Raw genomic sequence first — 21,165 nt, 5'->3', positions numbered from 1 at the left:
TCACCATGAGAATCTCCCGTTCCACCTCATCACCATGAGAATCTTCTTTTCCACCTCATCACCATGAGAATCTTCTTTTCCACCTCATCACCATGAGAATCTCCGTTCCACCTCATCACCATGAGAATCTTCTTTTCCACCACATCACCATGAGAATCTCCTGTTCCACCTCATCACCATGAGAATCTTCTTTTCCACCACATCACCATGAGAATCTCCGTTCCACCTCATCACCATGAGAATCTCCCGTTCCACCTCATCACCATGAGAATCTCCCGTTCCACCTCATCACCATGAGAATCTCCCGTTCCACCTCATCACCTTGAGAATCTCCCATTCCACCTCATCATGATGAGAATCTCCTAAAGCTGCTCTGCTGGACTGAGATCTGGTGACTGTGGAGCCGTTGGAGGACAGTGAACTCATCGTCATGGTGGAGATGATGTGAGCTTTGTGACATGGTGCATCATCCTGCTGGAAGTTTCCATCAGAAGATGCTACACTGTGCTCAGAAAGGGATGGACATGGTCAGCAGCAGGACTCAGGTAGGCTGTGGAGGTTAAACCAGGTCATGGTGGTACTAAGGGGACCAAAGTGGGACAAAGTCCCCCCCCAAACATCCCACCAGCAGCAGCCTGAAGCATTGATCCTGACGGCAGGATGGATCCATGTTGTCATGATGTTTCCAGCAGATTCTGATCCTACCATGTGAATGTGGAGCTGAACTGGAGACTCATCAGACCAGCAACGTTTCTCCATCTTCTATTGTCCAGTTCTGGTGAGTCTGTGTGAATTGTAGCCTCAGTTTCCTGTTCTTACTGACAGGAGGGAACCCGCTGTGGTCTTCTGCTGCTGGAGAACATCTGCTTCCAGACTGGACGTGTTGCGTGTTCAGAGATGATGTTCTGGTTGGAACCAGTGGTTTGATCGATGCTTTCTCTTCTTCAGACCTTCTCTGTCAGGTTGCGTGTGAGCTTTTGCTCCATATTGACATGACAGCTCTGCGGTATATCTCCACCACATGAGTTCTGTATCATATTCCATCAGTGTTTTGAAATGTTTAAATTCAATATTCAGACAAAAACGGAAAAAACTCTACTGTAAGCTGAGTGTGAGCAATGGTTCCTCAACAGGCCACATTCCACACACACACCCATGCATACATCCCACCACCCTCCAGTTGGTGTTGAGTTCTTCCAGATTCTTGGGTAAAGCAGTTTATTATGATAAGAGGAAGAATCCTAAATTACTGAGTGAAACTGGTGTTCAGAGGAGGCTGAAAATAGCATCACACACTCGGAGCTGGTGGGCGTGCTCACAGCTGTGCAGGCGTGTGTGTACGCTTTCATTTAACCACAGTGAAGCCGCCACAGGACGATGGGACTTTTCTGAAAGGAAATTTCCTGACTGATGAAGGAGGAGGAATGTCGTCAGATTTACGTTACAACATGAACATTCACGTACTGGAAGCTCACACAACCCATCAGGTTATGTCAGGTTTTATGACAATCATGTAGATGTTTGCAAAAGCTGCACTAATGTATACCATCAATACAACAGTGAATAATAAATTCATTTATTATTAAGTAATTCATTTATGATAATGAATTAATAAACCACTGTAACAGTCATATACACTTAAGTCATGTTTCACATTGCATTTCAGAGGCTACAGGCCTGAGTGTGCGCACACCAGGGGTGTTGTGGGGGCGAACAGTTGGGCTGGTGTACACACCCTGTGTTTACTCACATCTCATACATGGAAATTAACTAAAATATGAAAACACTTTCGCAACTTTTAAACTAAATAAAGCAGTAAATATAAACATAAACTTAAAAACCCCAACAAAAAGATTACCTCAGTAGACACAAAAAGGGCGTGTTGCTGTCAGGAGGATATTTCTCATTTTTATAAACATTAGCCAGTTTTTATTCTTCGTTGTTTTTTGTTTGCTCCCATCTCACGTACAATTTACTGTCATTCCTCCTGAGTTCATTACATTTATCTGGGTATAAACCCTGCAGTGACCACACCACTGACAGTAAAACAATGTGGACACCACCAGGGGACCATTACAAAGCTCCCTTTAAATAAAATAATAGAAAAAGCTGTTTCTCCTCAGCTTTCCCAGTTCTTGGCTCTTAACAGCAGATTTGATGACTTTCTGTCAGGATTTCAGCCACAGAACATCGACTTCTCATCTACGTCTTAAATATCATCCATCCAAACACTTTAGGTGGAGAAAGAACACAAACTGCTGGATGTCCACCATTCTCCTTCATTTCGTTTCTCACTCTTTGTGGTAATTCAAGGAAGGAGTTGACATCAGTCTACTACGTAGCTGTTCAGCTGATCCATCGCCTACTGGGTGAGGGGTACTGGTGGCTGTGGAAATGCAACACAGATCACAGTTTACCAAACCAACCCACACCAAACTGTCTTAGTCTGGCCCTAGCTGCTGTTTTTGGCTTCTCCACCTTCCCTGACACCCTACAAGGTGGAGGCAGGCCCAAAAGTAAGCTCCTCCATCGCTTCTGTCCACTGTTGGCTATCCTGGATGCTTTTCCTGTGGGAAATGACTTATGCCTCTCCTCTTTCCCCCCATTTAAGTTTGGAATTTCCTCTTGCCCTTTTTCAGTGTTTCCCCAGTTGCCTGGTCCATCAGTCTGTTTAAAAAATGTGTAAACTTGAGCCTCTGCATGCTCAGGTTCGCTTTGGCCATTGGCTCCGATACAAAATGTCCCAACTTGACCTGAAGCCGTTTTTAGTTGTTAGCCCTGCCATGAAACGTTCAACCAGAACATCCTGGTGATAAACTGGGTTGAGAATCTCAGGTCCATCTCTAAATTAACCTGAATCCTACTTGAAAGACAGAAACTGAATCATTTATAAAATCTAATAAATGTCATACAGAGTAACAAAGGCTCCATCTTGGGCCTCCCATCGTTCGGCATCTATCTACATCCACTAGCTTGGATCATGGAAACAAACATACTGATGGTTAGTTGACAACACTGCTCCACATTACTGTCTCAGTAGGGAACTCTGGTCCCAGACAAAACTTCAGTTCTGGCCCCAGTCAAACCATTAAGCAGATTTGTGATTGAAAATGAAGATGAGTGCCCAGCTTTGGTTGGGAAAGGTAAAAACAACAGATGAGTCCAGAAGCCTTGGTGTCATTATGACTCTCAGCTAAGTTTTACCATAAAAGCAAGAACCAGATCAGCGTTTTACCACCTGAGGAATAGATCTAGAGCAGGGGTAGGCAACTAAGCTACAGTCCTGACTCAGACCGGAGTGGCCTACCCTGTCTAGAGCAGGGGAATTGGATCAGCGTGATCTATAAAGACTGTTTTTGGCAGTCTTGACTGATGTAGTTTTTACATTTTCTCTGCAACTGCAGCTAATCCAGATGCTGCTGCGTCACAATGGCCAGTAGAAAAGGAACATCTCACTCTGGTTCTCGCATCTCTGCATTGGCTTCCGGTCACACTAAGAACTGATATCCTAATATTGCTGTTGGTTTGCAAGGCTCTGAATGGTTCTGGTCCAAAAGGTCCTACCAAAGCGACTTCTGAGATCACCTGGGTCCACTGTGCTCTCCCTCTCAACAGGTCGAACCAAATGTCATTTTTCTGCTCCTGATATTGGAACGAACCTCAGAAAACCTGTTAAATCGGCTCTGAAAACCTGTTCAGTTCTTCCTGAATATATTTTCTCACAAGTGCATCGACAGTGATGACGATGATGTCATGTTGTCCCACCAAGGTCTGCTTCTGTCCCACATCTGTTTCTTTCTATTAAACTTCTGCTGTTTCCATTTAATTATTCTATTTTTTATTTTCTTTCTATTCTTTATTTCTATCTATTTTAATCTTTTTAATGTTTCTTTTGCATTTTGTTTTAATGTTTTATGTAAAATATTCTTACCGTCCTTTACATGGCATGTCTGTACATGTGTGTACATGACAGTCAAACCTGTGCAAAGCTGATTGTTCAGGCATTGTTGGCACTGACCTTCAGTCCTGGTGATCCAACCACTCTGGTTCCTGGTAGTCCTGGTTCCCCCTGGTTGGACAGTGAGCATTCTGAGCAGCCAGTTCCAGCACCATTACAGTAGTTAATGTCATACTTCTGGTTATTCTGCTGAAGGAAGGTGGGTCTTACCACAGGCCCAGCTTCTCCTGGAAGTCCTGGTTCCCCTTTCACACCAAGAAATCCCTGCACACACCAACATTATCCAGCTATGCTCATTTTAAATCATTTTTATGGTGCCTTTTTCTGATTCCAGATGGATTACAGAGCTACAACTAACACACATATGCTGGATAAAGCATTTCTGACCTTGGGTCCTACTGGTCCTGGTTCTCCTGGTGGGCCCAGCTCTCCTCTGTCTCCCTGCAGGCAGCATCAGTCACAGGTGACTGTCAAGCTACGTAGCAGAAAAAGACAAGACTGACTCAAATGCATCTAAACATACCTTGCTACCAGGTCGACCAGGCTCTCCTTTTGGTCCTGCTGGGCCTTCTTCACCCTATCCAGTCAGGGAAGAGATGGTTTAGAGTGGACACAGCTGACAACATTGTACTAAGATCATTAGTTGTATTTCCATGACATTTTTTACAAAGTAAAAGCGATATTTGTAAGTTTCTACATACAACCGCTATGATTAGCAGATATTTCCATTGAACAGTGTTTCACATAAAAGCCTCAGTTCTGGGAAAATCTGTCTCACAAGATTTGATGAGAATTGTGGCCTATGCAAGGTAGCCACGTAGCGTTGTTTTGGGGTTCTCTAGTTGCTGCGGCAAATTTTTCTAAACCTTTTACCTCATTTTCTTTTCTAAAACTCTGACATTTGTTGTTGTTTGTTCCACACTGCGCCACCTGTACTGGATATGAACCGGTCATGAGCCCCTACGTCACATCTGGGGACATGTAAACTAGTCTTTTCATTCCACAAGATATTTCTATAGCGAAACATTGGAATAACCACCTCATGAGAGCTTAAAATTTGTTCAATTCTTGGTGTCATGGAAACACACCTACTGTTTGACTTTAATGAAGTGCATTGCCTTTTAAAAATATTTTTAAACTGTGTTTGTTCTTTTTATCTAATCAGAGATTATTAAGGAAAAAATGTATTATGCTAGTGTGCATGGAGCACACCGTGGGTAATGCATGTGAGGCAGGTGTGGGGTGAGAAGAATGTAGACAGATTGTGTGTTCTGTTTTTTCTAAAGACATTTAGAACCTGGAGCTGACTGAGCTAGCCTGGAGCTAACTGAGCTAGCTTGGAGCTAACTAAGCTAGCCTGGCACTAACTGAGCTAGCTTGGAAGTAACTAAGCTAGCCTGGCACTAACTGAGCTAGCCTGGCACTAACAGGAACTAACCAGCTACCAGTGGTGTTTCATCATGCCATGAACATGAACCTGGGAACCAGGACAGTAATGGTTCGATCACCAGTTCAGTCATAAGCTAAATTAAACATACAAAGATGGATGGTCTCACCTTCATCCCCGGTAGTCCAGGAGGACCAGGATCACCATTTTTCCCATCTTTACCCTGAGAACAGAGACAAAACAACCTGACTTCCTCACCTTCATACAGCTACCATGGCAACAATAAGAAAAGATTACAGTGAACGTTATTAGCACTTACAGGCTTACCATCAGGTCCTGGGGGTCCTTCTCTCCCTTTCTCCCCTCGTAAACCCTGTAACACCAAAGTATTTCATCCCAACGTCCATTTATGTCATCTCAGCTCCATGCATTGTACGTTGGCCCTGCCAGTCCAGCCGTCACACACTGATGCAAACACTTCCTCTCACATTAAATAAAGCAAAGTGCTTCTCTTCAGTCAGTTTAATCTTTTTGTATCTTCACACAAATATCTTCCACAAAACCCGCCGTCCAAGCTTTAACTGAGTGCAGGAATTGTGCTGTGACCATCTGCAGGCTGAAAAGCCACAGCAGTGTTCCTATGCATGTACCACTTTATGGCTTTGGTTAGGAAGAGGAAATTCTGCTGTGTTACTTTATTTTTAACCTTTTTTTACATTGCATGTTAAAGTCGCTATCCAAACACGAGAGTGAGAAAATAAATCCTCATCAGAAGTCATTTCTTGCAATCAAACATCATTACAGGTCATTAGCACGGAGCTACATCTTTATACACACATATCTCATGTGATGCATCAAAGCCACATCAACGTCTCAAACCAGCAGTTTGGTGCCTCTTCCATACATCATCCAAACTGGAAACCAGCATTTACTGAGGCATTGATATGGTGGGAAACTGGTAAAAGCTAAAATGTAAACAGGATAATGTGTGTGTGTGTGTGTGTGTGTGTGTGTGTGTGTGTGTGTGTGTGTGTGTGTGTGTGTTGTTACCAAGCGTCCTGGTGGTCCACGCTGCCCTGGCGGACCAACTGCACAGACACAATCTTCTTCCTCCACCGCCGCTGTTCGATTCAGAGGACACTGAGGACACGGATTGACAGACATGTTACACGACCTCACTGGTGAAGCCCGCTGCATCCCAACATTCCCAGTTTAGTTAAATGTGTTGAAGACCGCTGCTTTTTCACTGCTTTATCATCACAGACCTGCTGAATGTTCAGGCTGCTATGCAAAAGAAAAGAAACACATAAATAAATAAATAACACCAGAGCGAAGACCACTGGTTGACACAAAGGGAAATGTCATTATTCACTGATTCTTATTTTGTCAACAATAAAAGATGTGATGGCTTCATGACGTTTAGCCTTGCTGCTAGAAGAGGTGTGAAAGGTGAAATGTATCAGGACCAGTATGGAGTCAGATAGGAACATCCACGTCTTGGTGAGAAGACTGATGAAGTGATGGTAGGTGGGGATGATGAGGAATTTCTTCCTCAACTGCAACCAGTAACAGATCTGGTCACACTTAATGGGTTAAATGGAAAAGTGTATTTAACTGCGGCTGTATAAAATTTAGGTTTAGTATTCTCGTGTAAACTTCAATTAAAATAACTAAAAATAGAGCAAATAAGGAAGTAAGATTGGGAAAGTAAAACATAAGTTCATCAAATGAATAAATAACTGAATATTAAACATATTTAAACACTAAATAAATATTTTTACTAAACATAAAAAAAACTACAACAATATATTACAGGAAAATAATCTAAATCTTAAAATTTTATATTTTCAGATGATTAAAATTGTAATTAATTGGATGAAACCACCAGTGAGGTTTAAACATTTCTGAATCTAAGGCTTCAGAACGTCACACCAACCGGCAGCAGTTTGCAGTTTGTGTGTTCTGCTGTTCTGACACATTTAACTGCAAAATCCTTCAAATTTAGAAGAGAAAAATGGAATTCATTCTTACCCTTTCATCATCCTGTGAAAGAAAAAGAGAAAAGAAAACATGATGATTAAACCTGCAGTGACTAATAGGACCAGATCTACTGACGGTTTAGGTGTACTACAGCATGTGTAAACTCCCTACACACTCATAAAGTACACACTGATTGACTAACAACACACTGACGGTTGCGACTTTCAAAGGTGCAAAATAATACGTCTGCATCCAGTCAGTACGTCCAGTCAGGACGTCTGCATCCAGTCAGTACGTCTGCATCCAGTCAGTACGTCTGCATCAAGTTAGTACGTCTGCATCCAATCAGTACGTCTGCATCCAGTTAGTACGTCTGCATCCAATCAGTACGTCTGCATCCAGTTAGTAAGTCTGCATCCAGTCAGTACGTCTGCATCCAGTCGGTACGAAGGCATCCAGTCAGTAAGTCTGCATCCAGTCAGTGCGTCTGCATCCAGCCAGTAAGTCTGCATCCAGTCAGTACGTCTGCATCCAGTCAGTACGTCTGCATCCAGTCGGTACGAAGGCATCCAGTCAGTAAGTCTGCATCCACTCAGTGCGTCTGCATCCAGCCAGTACGTCTGCATCCAGTCAGTAAGTCTGTATCCAGTCAGTGCGTCTGCATCCAGCCAGTACGTCTGCATCCAGTCAGTACGTCTGCATCCAGTCAGTACGTCTGCATCCAGCCAGTACGTCTGCATCCAGTCAGTAAGTCTGTATCCAGTCAGTACGTCTGCATCCAGTCAGTAAGTCTGCATCCAGCCAGTACGTCTGCATCCAGTCAGTACGTCTGCATCCAGTCAGTACGTCTGCATCCAGTCGGTACGTCTGCATCCAGCCAGTACGTCTGCATCCAGTCAGTACGTCTGCATCCAGTCAGTACGTCTGCATCCAGCCAGTACGTCTGCATCCAGTCAGTAAGTCTGTATCCAGTCAGTACGTCTGCATCCAGTCGGTACGTCTGCATCCAGCCAGTACGTCTGCATCCAGTCAGTACGTCTGCATCCAGTCGGGACGACTGTATCCAGTCAGTACGTCTGAATCCAGTCAGTGCGTCTGCATCCAGCCAGTACGTCTGCATCCAGTCGGTTCGTCTGCATCCAGTCAGTACGTCTGCATCCAGCCAGTACGTCTGCATCCAGTCAGTACGTCTGCATCCAGTCAGTAAGTCTGCATCCAGCCAGTACGTCTGCATCCAGTCAGTACGTCTGCATCCAGTCGGTACGTCTGCATCCAGTCAGTACGTCTGCATCCAGTCAGTAAGTCTGCATCCAGTCAGTACGTCTGCATCCAGTCAGTACGTCTGCATCCAGTCAGTAAGTCTGCATCCAGTCAGTACGTCTGCATCCAGTCAGTACGTCTGCATTCAGTCAGTAAGTCTGCATCCAGTCAGTACGTCTGCATCCAGTCAGTACGTCTGCATCCAGTCAGTAAGTCTGCATCCAGTCAGTACGTCTCCATCCAGTCAGTACATCCAGTCAGTACGTCTGCATCCAGTCAGTACGTCTGCATCCAGTCAGTACGTCTGTATCCAGTCAGTACGTCTGTATCCAGTCAGTATGTCTGCATCCAGTCAGTAAGTCTGCATCCAGTCAGTACGTCTGCATCCAGTCAGTAAGTCTGCATCCAGTCAGTACGTCTCCATCCAGTCAGTACATCCAGTCAGTACGTCTGCATCCAGTCAGTACGTCTGCATCCAGTCAGTAAGTCTGCATCCAGTCAGTACGTCTGTATCCAGTCAGTATGTCTGCATCCAGTCAGTAAGTCTGCATCCAGTCAGTATGTCTGCATCCAGTCAGTAAGTCTGCATCCAGCCAGTAAGTCTGCATCCAGTCAGTAAGTCTGCATCCAGTCGGTACGTCTGCATCCAGTCAGTACGTCCAGCCAGTACGTCTGCATCCAGTCAGTACGTCTGCATCCAGTCAGTACGTCTGCATCCAGTCAGTACGTCTGCATCCAGCCAGTACGTCTGCATCCAGCCAGTACGTCTGTATCCAGTCAGTACGTCTGCATCCAGTCAGTACGTCCAGTCAGTAAGTCTGCATCCAGTCAGTACGTCCAGTCAGTAAGTCTGTATCCAGTCAGTACGTCTGCATCCAGCCAGTACGTCTGCATCCAGTCAGTAAGTCTGCATCCAGTCAGTACGTCTGTATCCAGTCAGTACGTCTGCATCCAGACAGTACATCCAGTCAGTACGTCTGCATCCAGTCAGTACATCCAGCCAGTACGTCTGCATCCAGTCAGTAAGTCTGCATCCAGTCAGTACGTCTTTATCCAGTCAGTACGTCTGCATCCAGTCAGTACGTCTGCATCCAGCCAGTACGTCTGCATCCAGTCAGTACGTCTGCATCCAGTCAGTAAGTCTGCATCCAGTCAGTACGTCTTTATCCAGTCAGTACGTCTGCATCCAGTCAGTACATCCAGCCAGTACGTCTGCATCCAGTCAGTAAGTCTGCATCCAGTCAGTACGTCTTTATCCAGTCAGTACGTCTGCATCCAGTCAGTACATCCAGCCAGTACGTCTGCATCCAGTCAGTACGTCTGCATCCAGCCAGTACGTCTGCATCCAGTCAGTACGTCTGCATCCAGTCAGTACTTCTGCATCCAGCCAGTACGTCTGCATCCAGTCAGTACTTCTGCATCCAGCCAGTACGTCTGCATCCAGTCAGTACATCTGCATCCAGTCAGTACTTCTGCATCCAGTCAGTACTTCTGCATCCAGCCAGTACGTCTGCATCCAGTCAGTAAGTCTGCATCCAGTCAGTACGTCTTTATCCAGTCAGTACGTCTGCATCCAGTCAGTACATCCAGCCAGTACGTCTGCATCCAGTCAGTAAGTCTGCATCCAGTCAGTACGTCTTTATCCAGTCAGTACGTCTGCATCCAGTCAGTACATCCAGCCAGTACGTCTGCATCCAGTCAGTACGTCTGCATCCAGCCAGTACGTCTGCATCCAGTCAGTACGTCTGCATCCAGTCAGTACTTCTGCATCCAGCCAGTACGTCTGCATCCAGTCAGTACTTCTGAATCCAGTCAGTACGTCTGCATCCAGCCAGTACGTCTGCATCCAGTCAGTACGTCTGCATCCAGTCAGTAAGTCTGCATCCAGCCAGTACGTCTGCATCCAGTCAGTACGTCTGTATCCAGTCGGTACGTCTGCATCCAGCCAGTACGTCTGCATCCAGTCAGTAAGTCTGCATCCAGCCAGTACGTCTGCATCCAGTCAGTACGTCTGCATCCAGTCAGTAAGTCTGCATCCAGTCAGTACGTCTGCATCCAGTCGGTACGTCTGTATCCAGTCGGTACGTCTGTATCCAGTCGGTACGTCTGTATCCAGTCGGTACGTCTGCATCCAGCCGGTACGTCTGCATCCAGCCAGTACGTCTGCATCCAGTCGGTACGTCTGTATCCAGTCGGTACGTCTGCATCCAGTCAGTACGTCTGCATCCAGCCAGTACGTCTGCATCCAGCCAGTACGTCTGCATCCAGCCAGTACGTCTCCATCCAGTCAGTAAGTCTGCATCCAGTCAGTACGTCTGCATCCAGTCAGTACGTCTGCATCCAGTCGGTACGTCTGCATCCAGTCAGTACGTCTGCATCCAGTCAGTACGTCTGCATCCAGTCAGTACGTCTGCATCCAGTCAGTAAGTCTGCATCCAGTCAGTACGTCTGCATCCAGTCAGTACGTCTGCATCCAGTCAGTAAGTCTGCATCCAGTCAGTACGTCTCCATCCAGTCAGTACATCCAGTCAGTACGTCTGCATCCAGTCAGTACGTATGCATCCAGTCAGTACGTCTGCATCCAGTCAGTACATCCAGTCAGTACTTCTGCATCCAGTCAGTACGTCTGCATCCAGTCAGTACGTCTGCATCCAGTCAGTAAGTCTGCATCCAGTCAGTACGTCTGTATCCAGTCAGTATGTCTGCATCCAGTCAGTAAGTCTGCATCCAGTCAGTATGTCTGCATCCAGTCAGTAAGTTTGCATCCAGCCAGTACGTCTGCATCCAGTCAGTAAGTCTGCATCCAGTCGGTACGTCTGCATCCAGTCAGTACGTCTGCATCCAGCCAGTACGTCTGCATCCAGTCAGTACGTCTGCATCCAGCCAGTACGTCTGCATCCAGCCAGTACGTCTGTATCCAGTCAGTACGTCTGCATCCAGTCAGTACGTCCAGTCAGTAAGTCTGCATCCAGTCAGTACGTCCAGTCAGTAAGTCTGTATCCAGTCAGTACGTCTGCATCCAGTCAGTAAGTCTGCATCCAGTCAGTACGTCTGCATCCAGTCAGTAAGTCTGCATCCAGACAGTACATCCAGCCAGTACGTCTGCATCCAGTCAGTAAGTCTGCATCCAGCCAGTACGTCTGCATCCAGTCAGTACGTCTGCATCCAGTCAGTACGTCTGCATCCAGTCAGTACGTCTGCATCCAGTCAGTACGTCTGCATCCAGACAGTACATCCAGCCAGTACGTCTGCATCCAGTCAGTACGTCTGCATCCAGCCAGTACGTCTGCATCCAGTCAGTACGTCTGCATCCAGTCAGTACGTCTGCATCCAGCCAGTAAGTCTGCATCCAGTCAGTACGTCTGCATCCAGTCAGTACGTCTGCATCCAGTCAGTAAGTCTGCATCCAGTCAGTACGTCTGCATCCAGTCAGTACGTCTGCATCCAGACAGTACATCCAGCCAGTACGTCTGCATCCAGTCAGTACGTCTGCATCCAGCCAGTACGTCTGCATCCAGTCAGTACGTCTGCATCCAGCCAGTACGTCCAGCCAGTACGTCTGCATCCAGTCAGTAAGTCTGCATCCAGTCAGTACGTCTTTATCCAGTCAGTACGTCTGCATCCAGTCAGTACATCCAGCCAGTACGTCTGCATCCAGTCAGTAAGTCTGCATCCAGCCAGTACGTCTGCATCCAGCCAGTACGTCTGCATCCAGTCAGTACTTCTGCATCCAGCCAGTACGTCTGCATCCAGTCAGTACTTCTGCATCCAGCCAGTACGTCTGCATCCAGTCAGTACATCTGCATCCAGTCAGTACTTCTGCATCCAGTCAGTACTTCTGCATCCAGCCAGTACGTCTGCATCCAGTCAGTACGTCTGCATCCAGTCAGTACGTCTGCATCCAGTCAGTACGTCTGCATCCAGTCAGTACTTCTGCATCCAGCCAGAACGTCTGCATCCAGTCAGTACGTCTGCATCCAGCCAGTACGTCTGCATCCAGCCAGTACGTCTGCATCCAGTCAGTACGTCTGCATCCAGTCAGTAAGTCTGCATCCAGTCAGTACGTCTGCATCCAGTCGGTACGTCTGTATCCAGTCGGTACGTCTGTATCCAGTCGGTACGTCTGCATCCAGCCAGTACGTCTGCATCCAGCCAGTACGTCTGTATCCAGTGAGTAAGTCTGCATCCAGCCAGTACGTCTGCATCCAGCCAGTACGTCTGCATCCAGTCGGTACGTCTGTATCCAGTCGGTACGTCTGCATCCAGTCAGTACGTCTGCATCCAGCCAGTACGTCTGCATCCAGCCAGTACGTCTGCATCCAGCCAGTACGTCTGCATCCAGTCAGTAAGTCTGCATCCAGTCAGTACGTCTGCATCCAGTCAGTACGTCTGCATCCAGTCGGTACGTCTGCATCCAGTCAGTACGTCTGCATCCAGTCAGTAAGTCTGCATCCAGTCAGTACGTCTGCATCCAGTCAGTACGTCTGCATCCAGTCAGTAAGTCTGCATCCAGTCAGTACGTCTGCATCCAGTCAGTACGTCTGCATCCAGTCAGTACGTCTGCATCCAGTCAGTACGTCTGCATCCAGTCAGTGAGTCTGCATCCAGTCAGTACGTCTCCATCCAGTCAGTACATCCAGTCAGTACGTCTGCATCCAGTCAGTACGTCTGCATCCAGTCAGTACGTCTGCATCCAGTCAGTACATCCAGTCAGTACGTCTGCATCCAGTCAGTACGTCTGCATCCAGTCAGTACGTCTGCATCCAGTCAGTAAGTCTGCATCCAGTCAGTACGTCTGTATCCAGTCAGTATGTCTGCATCCAGTCAGTAAGTCTGCATCCAGTCAGTAAGTCTGCATCCAGCCAGTAAGTCTGCATAAAGTCAGTAAGTCTGCATCCAGTCGGTACGTCTGCATCCAGTCAGTACGTCCAGCCAGTACGTCTGCATCCAGTCAGTACGTCTGCATCCAGCCAGTACGTCTGCATCCAGTCAGTACGTCTGCATCCAGCCAGTACGTCTGCATCCAGCCAGTACGTCTGTATCCAGTCAGTACGTCTGCATCCAGTCAGTACGTCCAGTCAGTAAGTCTGCATCCAGTCAGTACGTCCAGTCAGTAAGTCTGTATCCAGTCAGTACGTCTGTATCCAGTCAGTACGTCTGCATCCAGACAGTACGTCCAGCCAGTACGTCTGCATCCAGTCAGTACGTCTGCATCCAGCCAGTACGTCTGCATCCAGTCAGTACGTCTGCATCCAGCCAGTACGTCTGCATCCAGCCAGTACGTCTGTATCCAGTCAGTACGTCTGCATCCAGTCAGTACGTCCAGTCAGTAAGTCTGCATCCAGTCAGTACGTCCAGTCAGTAAGTCTGTATCCAGTCAGTACGTCTGTATCCAGTCAGTATGTCTGCATCCAGTCAGTAAGTCTGCATCCAGTCAGTAAGTCTGCATCCAGCCAGTAAGTCTGCATAAAGTCAGTAAGTCTGCATCCAGTCGGTACGTCTGCATCCAGTCAGTACGTCCAGCCAGTACGTCTGCATCCAGTCAGTACGTCTGCATCCAGCCAGTACGTCTGCATCCAGTCAGTACGTCTGCATCCAGCCAGTACGTCTGCATCCAGCCAGTACGTCTGTATCCAGTCAGTACGTCTGCATCCAGTCAGTACGTCCAGTCAGTAAGTCTGCATCCAGTCAGTACGTCCAGTCAGTAAGTCTGTATCCAGTCAGTACGTCTGTATCCAGTCAGTACGTCTGCATCCAGACAGTACGTCCAGCCAGTACGTCTGCATCCAGTCAGTACGTCTGCATCCAGCCAGTACGTCTGCATCCAGTCAGTACGTCTGCATCCAGCCAGTACGTCTGCATCCAGCCAGTACGTCTGTATCCAGTCAGTACGTCTGCATCCAGTCAGTACGTCCAATCAGTAAGTCTGCATCCAGTCAGTACGTCCAGTCAGTAAGTCTGTATCCAGTCAGTACGTCTGTATCCAGTCAGTACGTCTGCATCCAGACAGTACATCCAGCCAGTACGTCTGCATCCAGTCAGTACGTCTGCATCCAGCCAGTACGTCTGCATCCAGTCAGTACGTCTGCATCCAGTCAGTACGTCTGCATCCAGCCAGTACGTCCAGCCAGTACGTCTGCATCCAGTCAGTAAGTCTTTATCCAGTCAGTACGTCTTTATCCAGTCAGTACGTCTGCATCCAGTCAGTACATCCAGCCAGTACGTCTGCATCCAGTCAGTAAGTCTGCATCCAGCCAGTACGTCTGCATCCAGTCAGTACGTCTGCATCCAGTCAGTACTTCTGCATCCAGCCAGTACGTCTGCATCCAGTCAGTACTTCTGCATCCAGCCAGTACGTCTGCATCCAGTCAGTAAGTCTGCATCCAGTCAGTACTTCTGCATCCAGTCATTAATTCTGCATCCAGCCAGTACGTCTGCATCCAGTCAGTACGTCTGCATCCAGTCAGTACGTCTGCATCCAGTCAGTAAGTCTGCATCCAGCCAGTACGTCTGCATCCAGCCAGTACGTCTGCATCCAGTCAGTACGTCTGCATCCAGTCAGTAAGTCTGCATCCAGTCAGTACGTCTGCATCCAGTCGGTACGTCTGTATCAAGTCGGTACGTCTGTATCCAGTCGGTACGTCTGCATCCAGCCAGTACGTCTGCATCTAGCCAGTACGTCTGCATCCAGCCAGTACGTCTGTATCCAGTCAGTACGTCTGCATCCAGTCAGTACGTCTGCATCCAGTCAGTAAGTCTGTATCCAGTCAGTACGTCCAGTCAGTATGTCTGCATCCAGCCAGTACGTCTGCATCCAGTCAGTACGTCTGCATCCAGTCAGTACGTCCAGTCAGTACGTCTGCATCCAGTCAGTACGTCCAGTCAGTACGTCTGCATCAAGCCAGTACGTCTGCATCCAGTCAGTACGTCCAGTCAGAACGTCTGCATCCAGCCAGTATGTCTGCATCCAGTCAGTACGTCTGCATCCAGTCAGTAAGTCTGCATCCAGCCAGTACGTCTGCATCCAGCCAGTACGTCTGCATCCAGTCAGTACGTCTGCATCCAGTCAGTACGTCAAGTCAGTACGTCTGCATCCAGCCAGTGCGTCTGCATCCAGTCAGTACGTCTGCATCCAGTCAGTACGTCTGCATCCAGCCAGTACGTCTGCATCCAGTCAGTACGTCTGCATCCAGTCACTACGTCTGCATCCAGTCAGTACGTCTGCATCCAGTCACTACGTCTGCATCCAGTCAGTACGTCTGCATCCAGTCAGTACGTCTGCATCCAGCCAGTACGTCTGCATCCAGTCAGTACGTCTGCATCCAGTCACTACGTCTGCATCCAGTCAGTACGTCTGCATCCAGTCAGTAAGTCTGTATCCAGTCAGTACGTCTGCATCCAGCCAGTACGTCCAGCCAGTACGTCTGCATCCAGTCAGTAAGTCTGCATCCAGCCAGTACGTCTGCATCCAGCCAGTACGTCTGCATCCAGTCAGTACGTCTGCATCCAGTCAGTACGTCTGCATCCAGCCAGTACGTCTGCATCCAGTCGGTACGTCTGTATCAAGTCGGTACGTCTGTATCCAGTCGGTACGTCTGCATCCAGCCAGTACGTCTGCATCTAGCCAGTACGTCTGCATCCAGCCAGTACGTCTGTATCCAGTCAGTACGTCTGCATCCAGTCAGTACGTCTGCATCCAGTCAGTAAGTCTGTATCCAGTCAGTACGTCCAGTCAGTATGTCTGCATCCAGCCAGTACGTCTGCATCCAGTCAGTACGTCTGCATCCAGTCAGTACGTCCAGTCAGTACGTCTGCATCCAGTCAGTACGTCCAGTCAGTACGTCTGCATCAAGCCAGTACGTCTGCATCCAGTCAGTACGTCCAGTCAGAACGTCTGCATCCAGCCAGTATGTCTGCATCCAGTCAGTACGTCTGCATCCAGTCAGTACGTCTGCATCCAGTCGGTACGTCTGTATCAAGTCGGTACGTCTGTATCCAGTCGGTACGTCTGCATCCAGCCAGTACGTCTGCATCTAGCCAGTACGTCTGCATCCAGCCAGTACGTCTGTATCCAGTCAGTACGTCTGCATCCAGTCAGTACGTCTGCATCCAGTCAGTAAGTCTGTATCCAGTCAGTACGTCCAGTCAGTATGTCTGCATCCAGCCAGTACGTCTGCATCCAGTCAGTACGTCTGCATCCAGTCAGTACGTCCAGTCAGTACGTCTGCATCCAGTCAGTACGTCCAGTCAGTACGTCTGCATCAAGCCAGTACGTCTGCATCCAGTCAGTACGTCCAGTCAGAACGTCTGCATCCAGCCAGTATGTCTGCATCCAGTCAGTACGTCTGCATCCAGTCAGTAAGTCTGCATCCAGCCAGTACGTCTGCATCCAGCCAGTACGTCTGCATCCAGTCAGTACGTCTGCATCCAGTCAGTACGTCAAGTCAGTACGTCTGCATCCAGCCAGTGCGTCTGCATCCAGTCAGTACGTCTGCATCCAGTCAGTACGTCTGCATCCAGCCAGTACGTCTGCATCCAGTCAGTACGTCTGCATCCAGTCACTACGTCTGCATCCAGTCAGTACGTCTGCATCCAGTCACTACGTCTGCATCCAGTCAGTACGTCTGCATCCAGTCAGTACGTCTGCATCCAGCCAGTACGTCTGCATCCAGTCAGTACGTCTGCATCCAGTCACTACGTCTGCATCCAGTCAGTACGTCTGCATCCAGTCAGTAAGTCTGAATCCAGTCGGTACGTCTGCATCCAGTCATTAAGTCTGTATCCAGTCAGTACGTCTGCATCCAGCCAGTACGTCTGCATCCAGTCAGTAAGTCTGCATCCAGCCAGTACGTCTGCATCCAGCCAGTACGTCTGCATCCAGTCAGTACGTCTGCATCCAGTCAGTACGTCTGCATCCAGTCAGTACGTCTGCATCCAGTCAGTACGTCTGCATCCAGTCAGTAAGTCTGCATCCAGTCAGTACGTCTGCATCCAGTCAGTACGTCTGCATCCAGACAGTACATCCAGCCAGTACGTCTGCATCCAGTCAGTACGTCTGCATCCAGCCAGTACGTCTGCATCCAGTCAGTACGTCTGCATCCAGCCAGTACGTCCAGCCAGTACGTCTGCATCCAGTCAGTAAGTCTGCATCCAGTCAGTACGTCTTTATCCAGTCAGTACGTCTGCATCCAGTCAGTACATCCAGCCAGTACGTCTGCATCCAGTCAGTAAGTCTGCATCCAGCCAGTACGTCTGCATCCAGCCAGTACGTCTGCATCCAGTCAGTACTTCTGCATCCAGCCAGTACGTCTGCATCCAGTCAGTACTTCTGCATCCAGCCAGTACGTCTGCATCCAGTCAGTACATCTGCATCCAGTCAGTACTTCTGCATCCAGTCAGTACTTCTGCATCCAGCCAGTACGTCTGCATCCAGTCAGTACGTCTGCATCCAGTCAGTACGTCTGCATCCAGTCAGTACGTCTGCATCCAGTCAGTACTTCTGCATCCAGCCAGAACGTCTGCATCCAGTCAGTACGTCTGCATCCAGCCAGTACGTCTGCATCCAGCCAGTACGTCTGCATCCAGTCAGTACGTCTGCATCCAGTCAGTAAGTCTGCATCCAGTCAGTACGTCTGCATCCAGTCGGTACGTCTGTATCCAGTCGGTACGTCTGTATCCAGTCGGTACGTCTGCATCCAGCCAGTACGTCTGCATCCAGCCAGTACGTCTGTATCCAGTGAGTAAGTCTGCATCCAGCCAGTACGTCTGCATCCAGCCAGTACGTCTGCATCCAGTCGGTACGTCTGTATCCAGTCGGTACGTCTGCATCCAGTCAGTACGTCTGCATCCAGCCAGTACGTCTGCATCCAGCCAGTACGTCTGCATCCAGCCAGTACGTCTGCATCCAGTCAGTAAGTCTGCATCCAGTCAGTACGTCTGCATCCAGTCAGTACGTCTGCATCCAGTCGGTACGTCTGCATCCAGTCAGTACGTCTGCATCCAGTCAGTAAGTCTGCATCCAGTCAGTACGTCTGCATCCAGTCAGTACGTCTGCATCCAGTCAGTAAGTCTGCATCCAGTCAGTACGTCTGCATCCAGTCAGTACGTCTGCATCCAGTCAGTAAGTCTGCATCCAGTCAGTACGTCTGCATCCAGTCAGTACGTCTGCATCCAGTCAGTAAGTCTGCATCCAGTCAGTACGTCTCCATCCAGTCAGTACATCCAGTCAGTACGTCTGCATCCAGTCAGTACGTCTGCATCCAGTCAGTACGTCTGCATCCAGTCAGTACATCCAGTCAGTACGTCTGCATCCAGTCAGTACGTCTGCATCCAGTCAGTACGTCTGCATCCAGTCAGTAAGTCTGCATCCAGTCAGTACGTCTGTATCCAGTCAGTATGTCTGCATCCAGTCAGTAAGTCTGCATCCAGTCAGTATGTCTGCATCCAGTCAGTAAGTCTGCATCCAGCCAGTAAGTCTGCATAAAGTCAGTAAGTCTGCATCCAGTCGGTACGTCCAGCCAGTACGTCTGCATCCAGTCAGTACGTCTGCATCCAGCCAGTACGTCTGCATCCAGTCAGTACGTCTGCATCCAGCCAGTACGTCTGCATCCAGCCAGTACGTCTGTATCCAGTCAGTACGTCTGCATCCAGTCAGTACGTCCAGTCAGTAAGTCTGCATCCAGTCAGTACGTCCAGTCAGTAAGTCTGTATCCAGTCAGTACGTCTGTATCCAGTCAGTACGTCTGCATCCAGACAGTACATCCAGCCAGTACGTCTGCATCCAGTCAGTACGTCTGCATCCAGCCAGTACGTCTGCATCCAGTCAGTACGTCTGCATCCAGTCAGTACGTCTGCATCCAGTCAGTACGTCTGCATCCAGTCAGTACATCCAGCCAGTACGTCTGCATCCAGTCAGTACGTCTGCATCCAGCCAGTACGTCTGCATCCAGTCAGTACGTCTGCATCCAGTCAGTACGTCTGCATCCAGTCAGTACGTCTGCATCCAGTCAGTACGTCTGCATCCAGTCAGTAAGTCTGCATCCAGTCAGTACGTCTGCATCCAGTCAGTACGTCTGCATCCAGTCAGTAAGTCTGCATCCAGTCAGTACGTCTGCATCCAGTCAGTACGTCTGCATCCAGTCAGTAAGTCTGCATCCAGTCAGTACGTCTCCATCCAGTCAGTACATCCAGTCAGTACGTCTGCATCCAGCCAGTACGTCTGCATCCAGTCAGTACGTCTGCATCCAGCCAGTACGTCTGCATCCAGTCAGTACGTCTGCATCCAGTCAGTACGTCTGCATCCAGTCAGTACGTCTGCATCCAGTCAGTAAGTCTGCATCCAGTCAGTACGTCTGCATCCAGTCAGTACGTCTGCATCCAGTCAGTAAGTCTGCATCCAGTCAGTACGTCTGCATCCAGTCAGTACGTCTGCATCCAGTCAGTACGTCTGCATCCAGTCAGTACATCCAGTCAGTACGTCTGCATCCAGTCAGTACGTCTGCATCCAGCCAGTACGTCTGTATCCAGTCAGTACGTCTGCATCCAGTCAGTACGTCCAGTCAGTAAGTCTGCATCCAGTCAGTACGTCCAGTCAGTAAGTTTGTATCCAGTCAGTACGTCTGTATCCAGTCAGTACGTCTGCATCCAGACAGTACATCCAGCCAGTACGTCTGCATCCAGTCAGTACGTCTGCATCCAGCCAGTACGTCTGCATCCAGTCAGTACGTCTGCATCCAGTCAGTACGTCTGCATCCAGCCAGTACGTCCAGCCAGTACGTCTGCATCCAGTCAGTAAGTCTTTATCCAGTCAGTACGTCTTTATCCAGTCAGTACGTCTGCATCCAGTCAGTACATCCAGCCAGTACGTCTGCATCCAGTCAGTAAGTCTGCATCCAGCCAGTACGTCTGCATCCAGTCAGTACGTCTGCATCCAGTCAGTACTTCTGCATCCAGCCAGTACGTCTGCATCCAGTCAGTACGTCTGCATCCAGTCAGTACGTCTGCATCCAGTCAGTACTTCTGCATCCAGCCAGTACGTCTGCATCCAGTCAGTACTTCTGCATCCAGTCAGTAAGTCTGCATCCAGTCAGTACATCCAGCCAGTACGTCTGCATCCAGTCAGTAAGTCTGCATCCAGCCAGTACGTCTGCATCCAGTCAGTACGTCTGCATCCAGTCAGTACTTCTGCATCCAGCCAGTACGTCTGCATCCAGTCAGTACGTCTGCATCCAGTCAGTAAGTCTGCATCCAGTCAGTACTTCTGCATCCAGTCATTAATTCTGCATCCAGCCAGTACGTCTGCATCCAGTCAGTAAGTCTGCATCCAGCCAGTACGTCTGCATCCAGTCAGTACGTCTGCATCCAGCCAGTACGTCTGCATCCAGTCAGTACGTCTGCATCCAGTCAGTACTTCTGCATCCAGCCAGTACGTCTGCATCCAGTCAGTACGTCTGCATCCAGTCAGTACGTCTGCATCCAGTCAGTACTTCTGCATCCAGCCAGTACGTCTGCATCCAGTCAGTACTTCTGCATCCAGTCAGTAAGTCTGCATCCAGTCAGTACATCCAGCCAGTACGTCTGC

The 21,165-nt window shown here is 48.7% G+C and overlaps 1 protein-coding gene across 1 annotated transcript in view; it reads right to left on the bottom strand.

Moving 5' to 3' along the window:
• Positions 1-21,165, bottom strand: part of LOC306770995 (uncharacterized protein) — a gene marked incomplete at both ends in the record, with an annotated part of 195,560 nt that overhangs the window by 77,696 nt on the left and 96,699 nt on the right. Inside the window, 7 exons of the mRNA XM_079260015.1 lie at positions 4,169-4,222; positions 4,346-4,399; positions 4,482-4,535; positions 5,515-5,568; positions 5,665-5,718; positions 6,396-6,485; positions 7,377-7,388. Coding sequence (XP_079116141.1) covers positions 4,169-4,222; positions 4,346-4,399; positions 4,482-4,535; positions 5,515-5,568; positions 5,665-5,718; positions 6,396-6,485; positions 7,377-7,388 — 372 coding nt within the window. The remainder of the gene's footprint in view (positions 1-4,168; positions 4,223-4,345; positions 4,400-4,481; positions 4,536-5,514; positions 5,569-5,664; positions 5,719-6,395; positions 6,486-7,376; positions 7,389-21,165) is intronic.

Source organism: Telmatherina bonti, assembly GCF_933228915.1.
Source record: "Telmatherina bonti genome assembly, chromosome: 20".
NCBI lineage: Eukaryota > Metazoa > Chordata > Actinopteri > Atheriniformes > Telmatherinidae > Telmatherina > Telmatherina bonti.
This window is presented reverse-complemented; position numbering and strand designations above follow the sequence as displayed.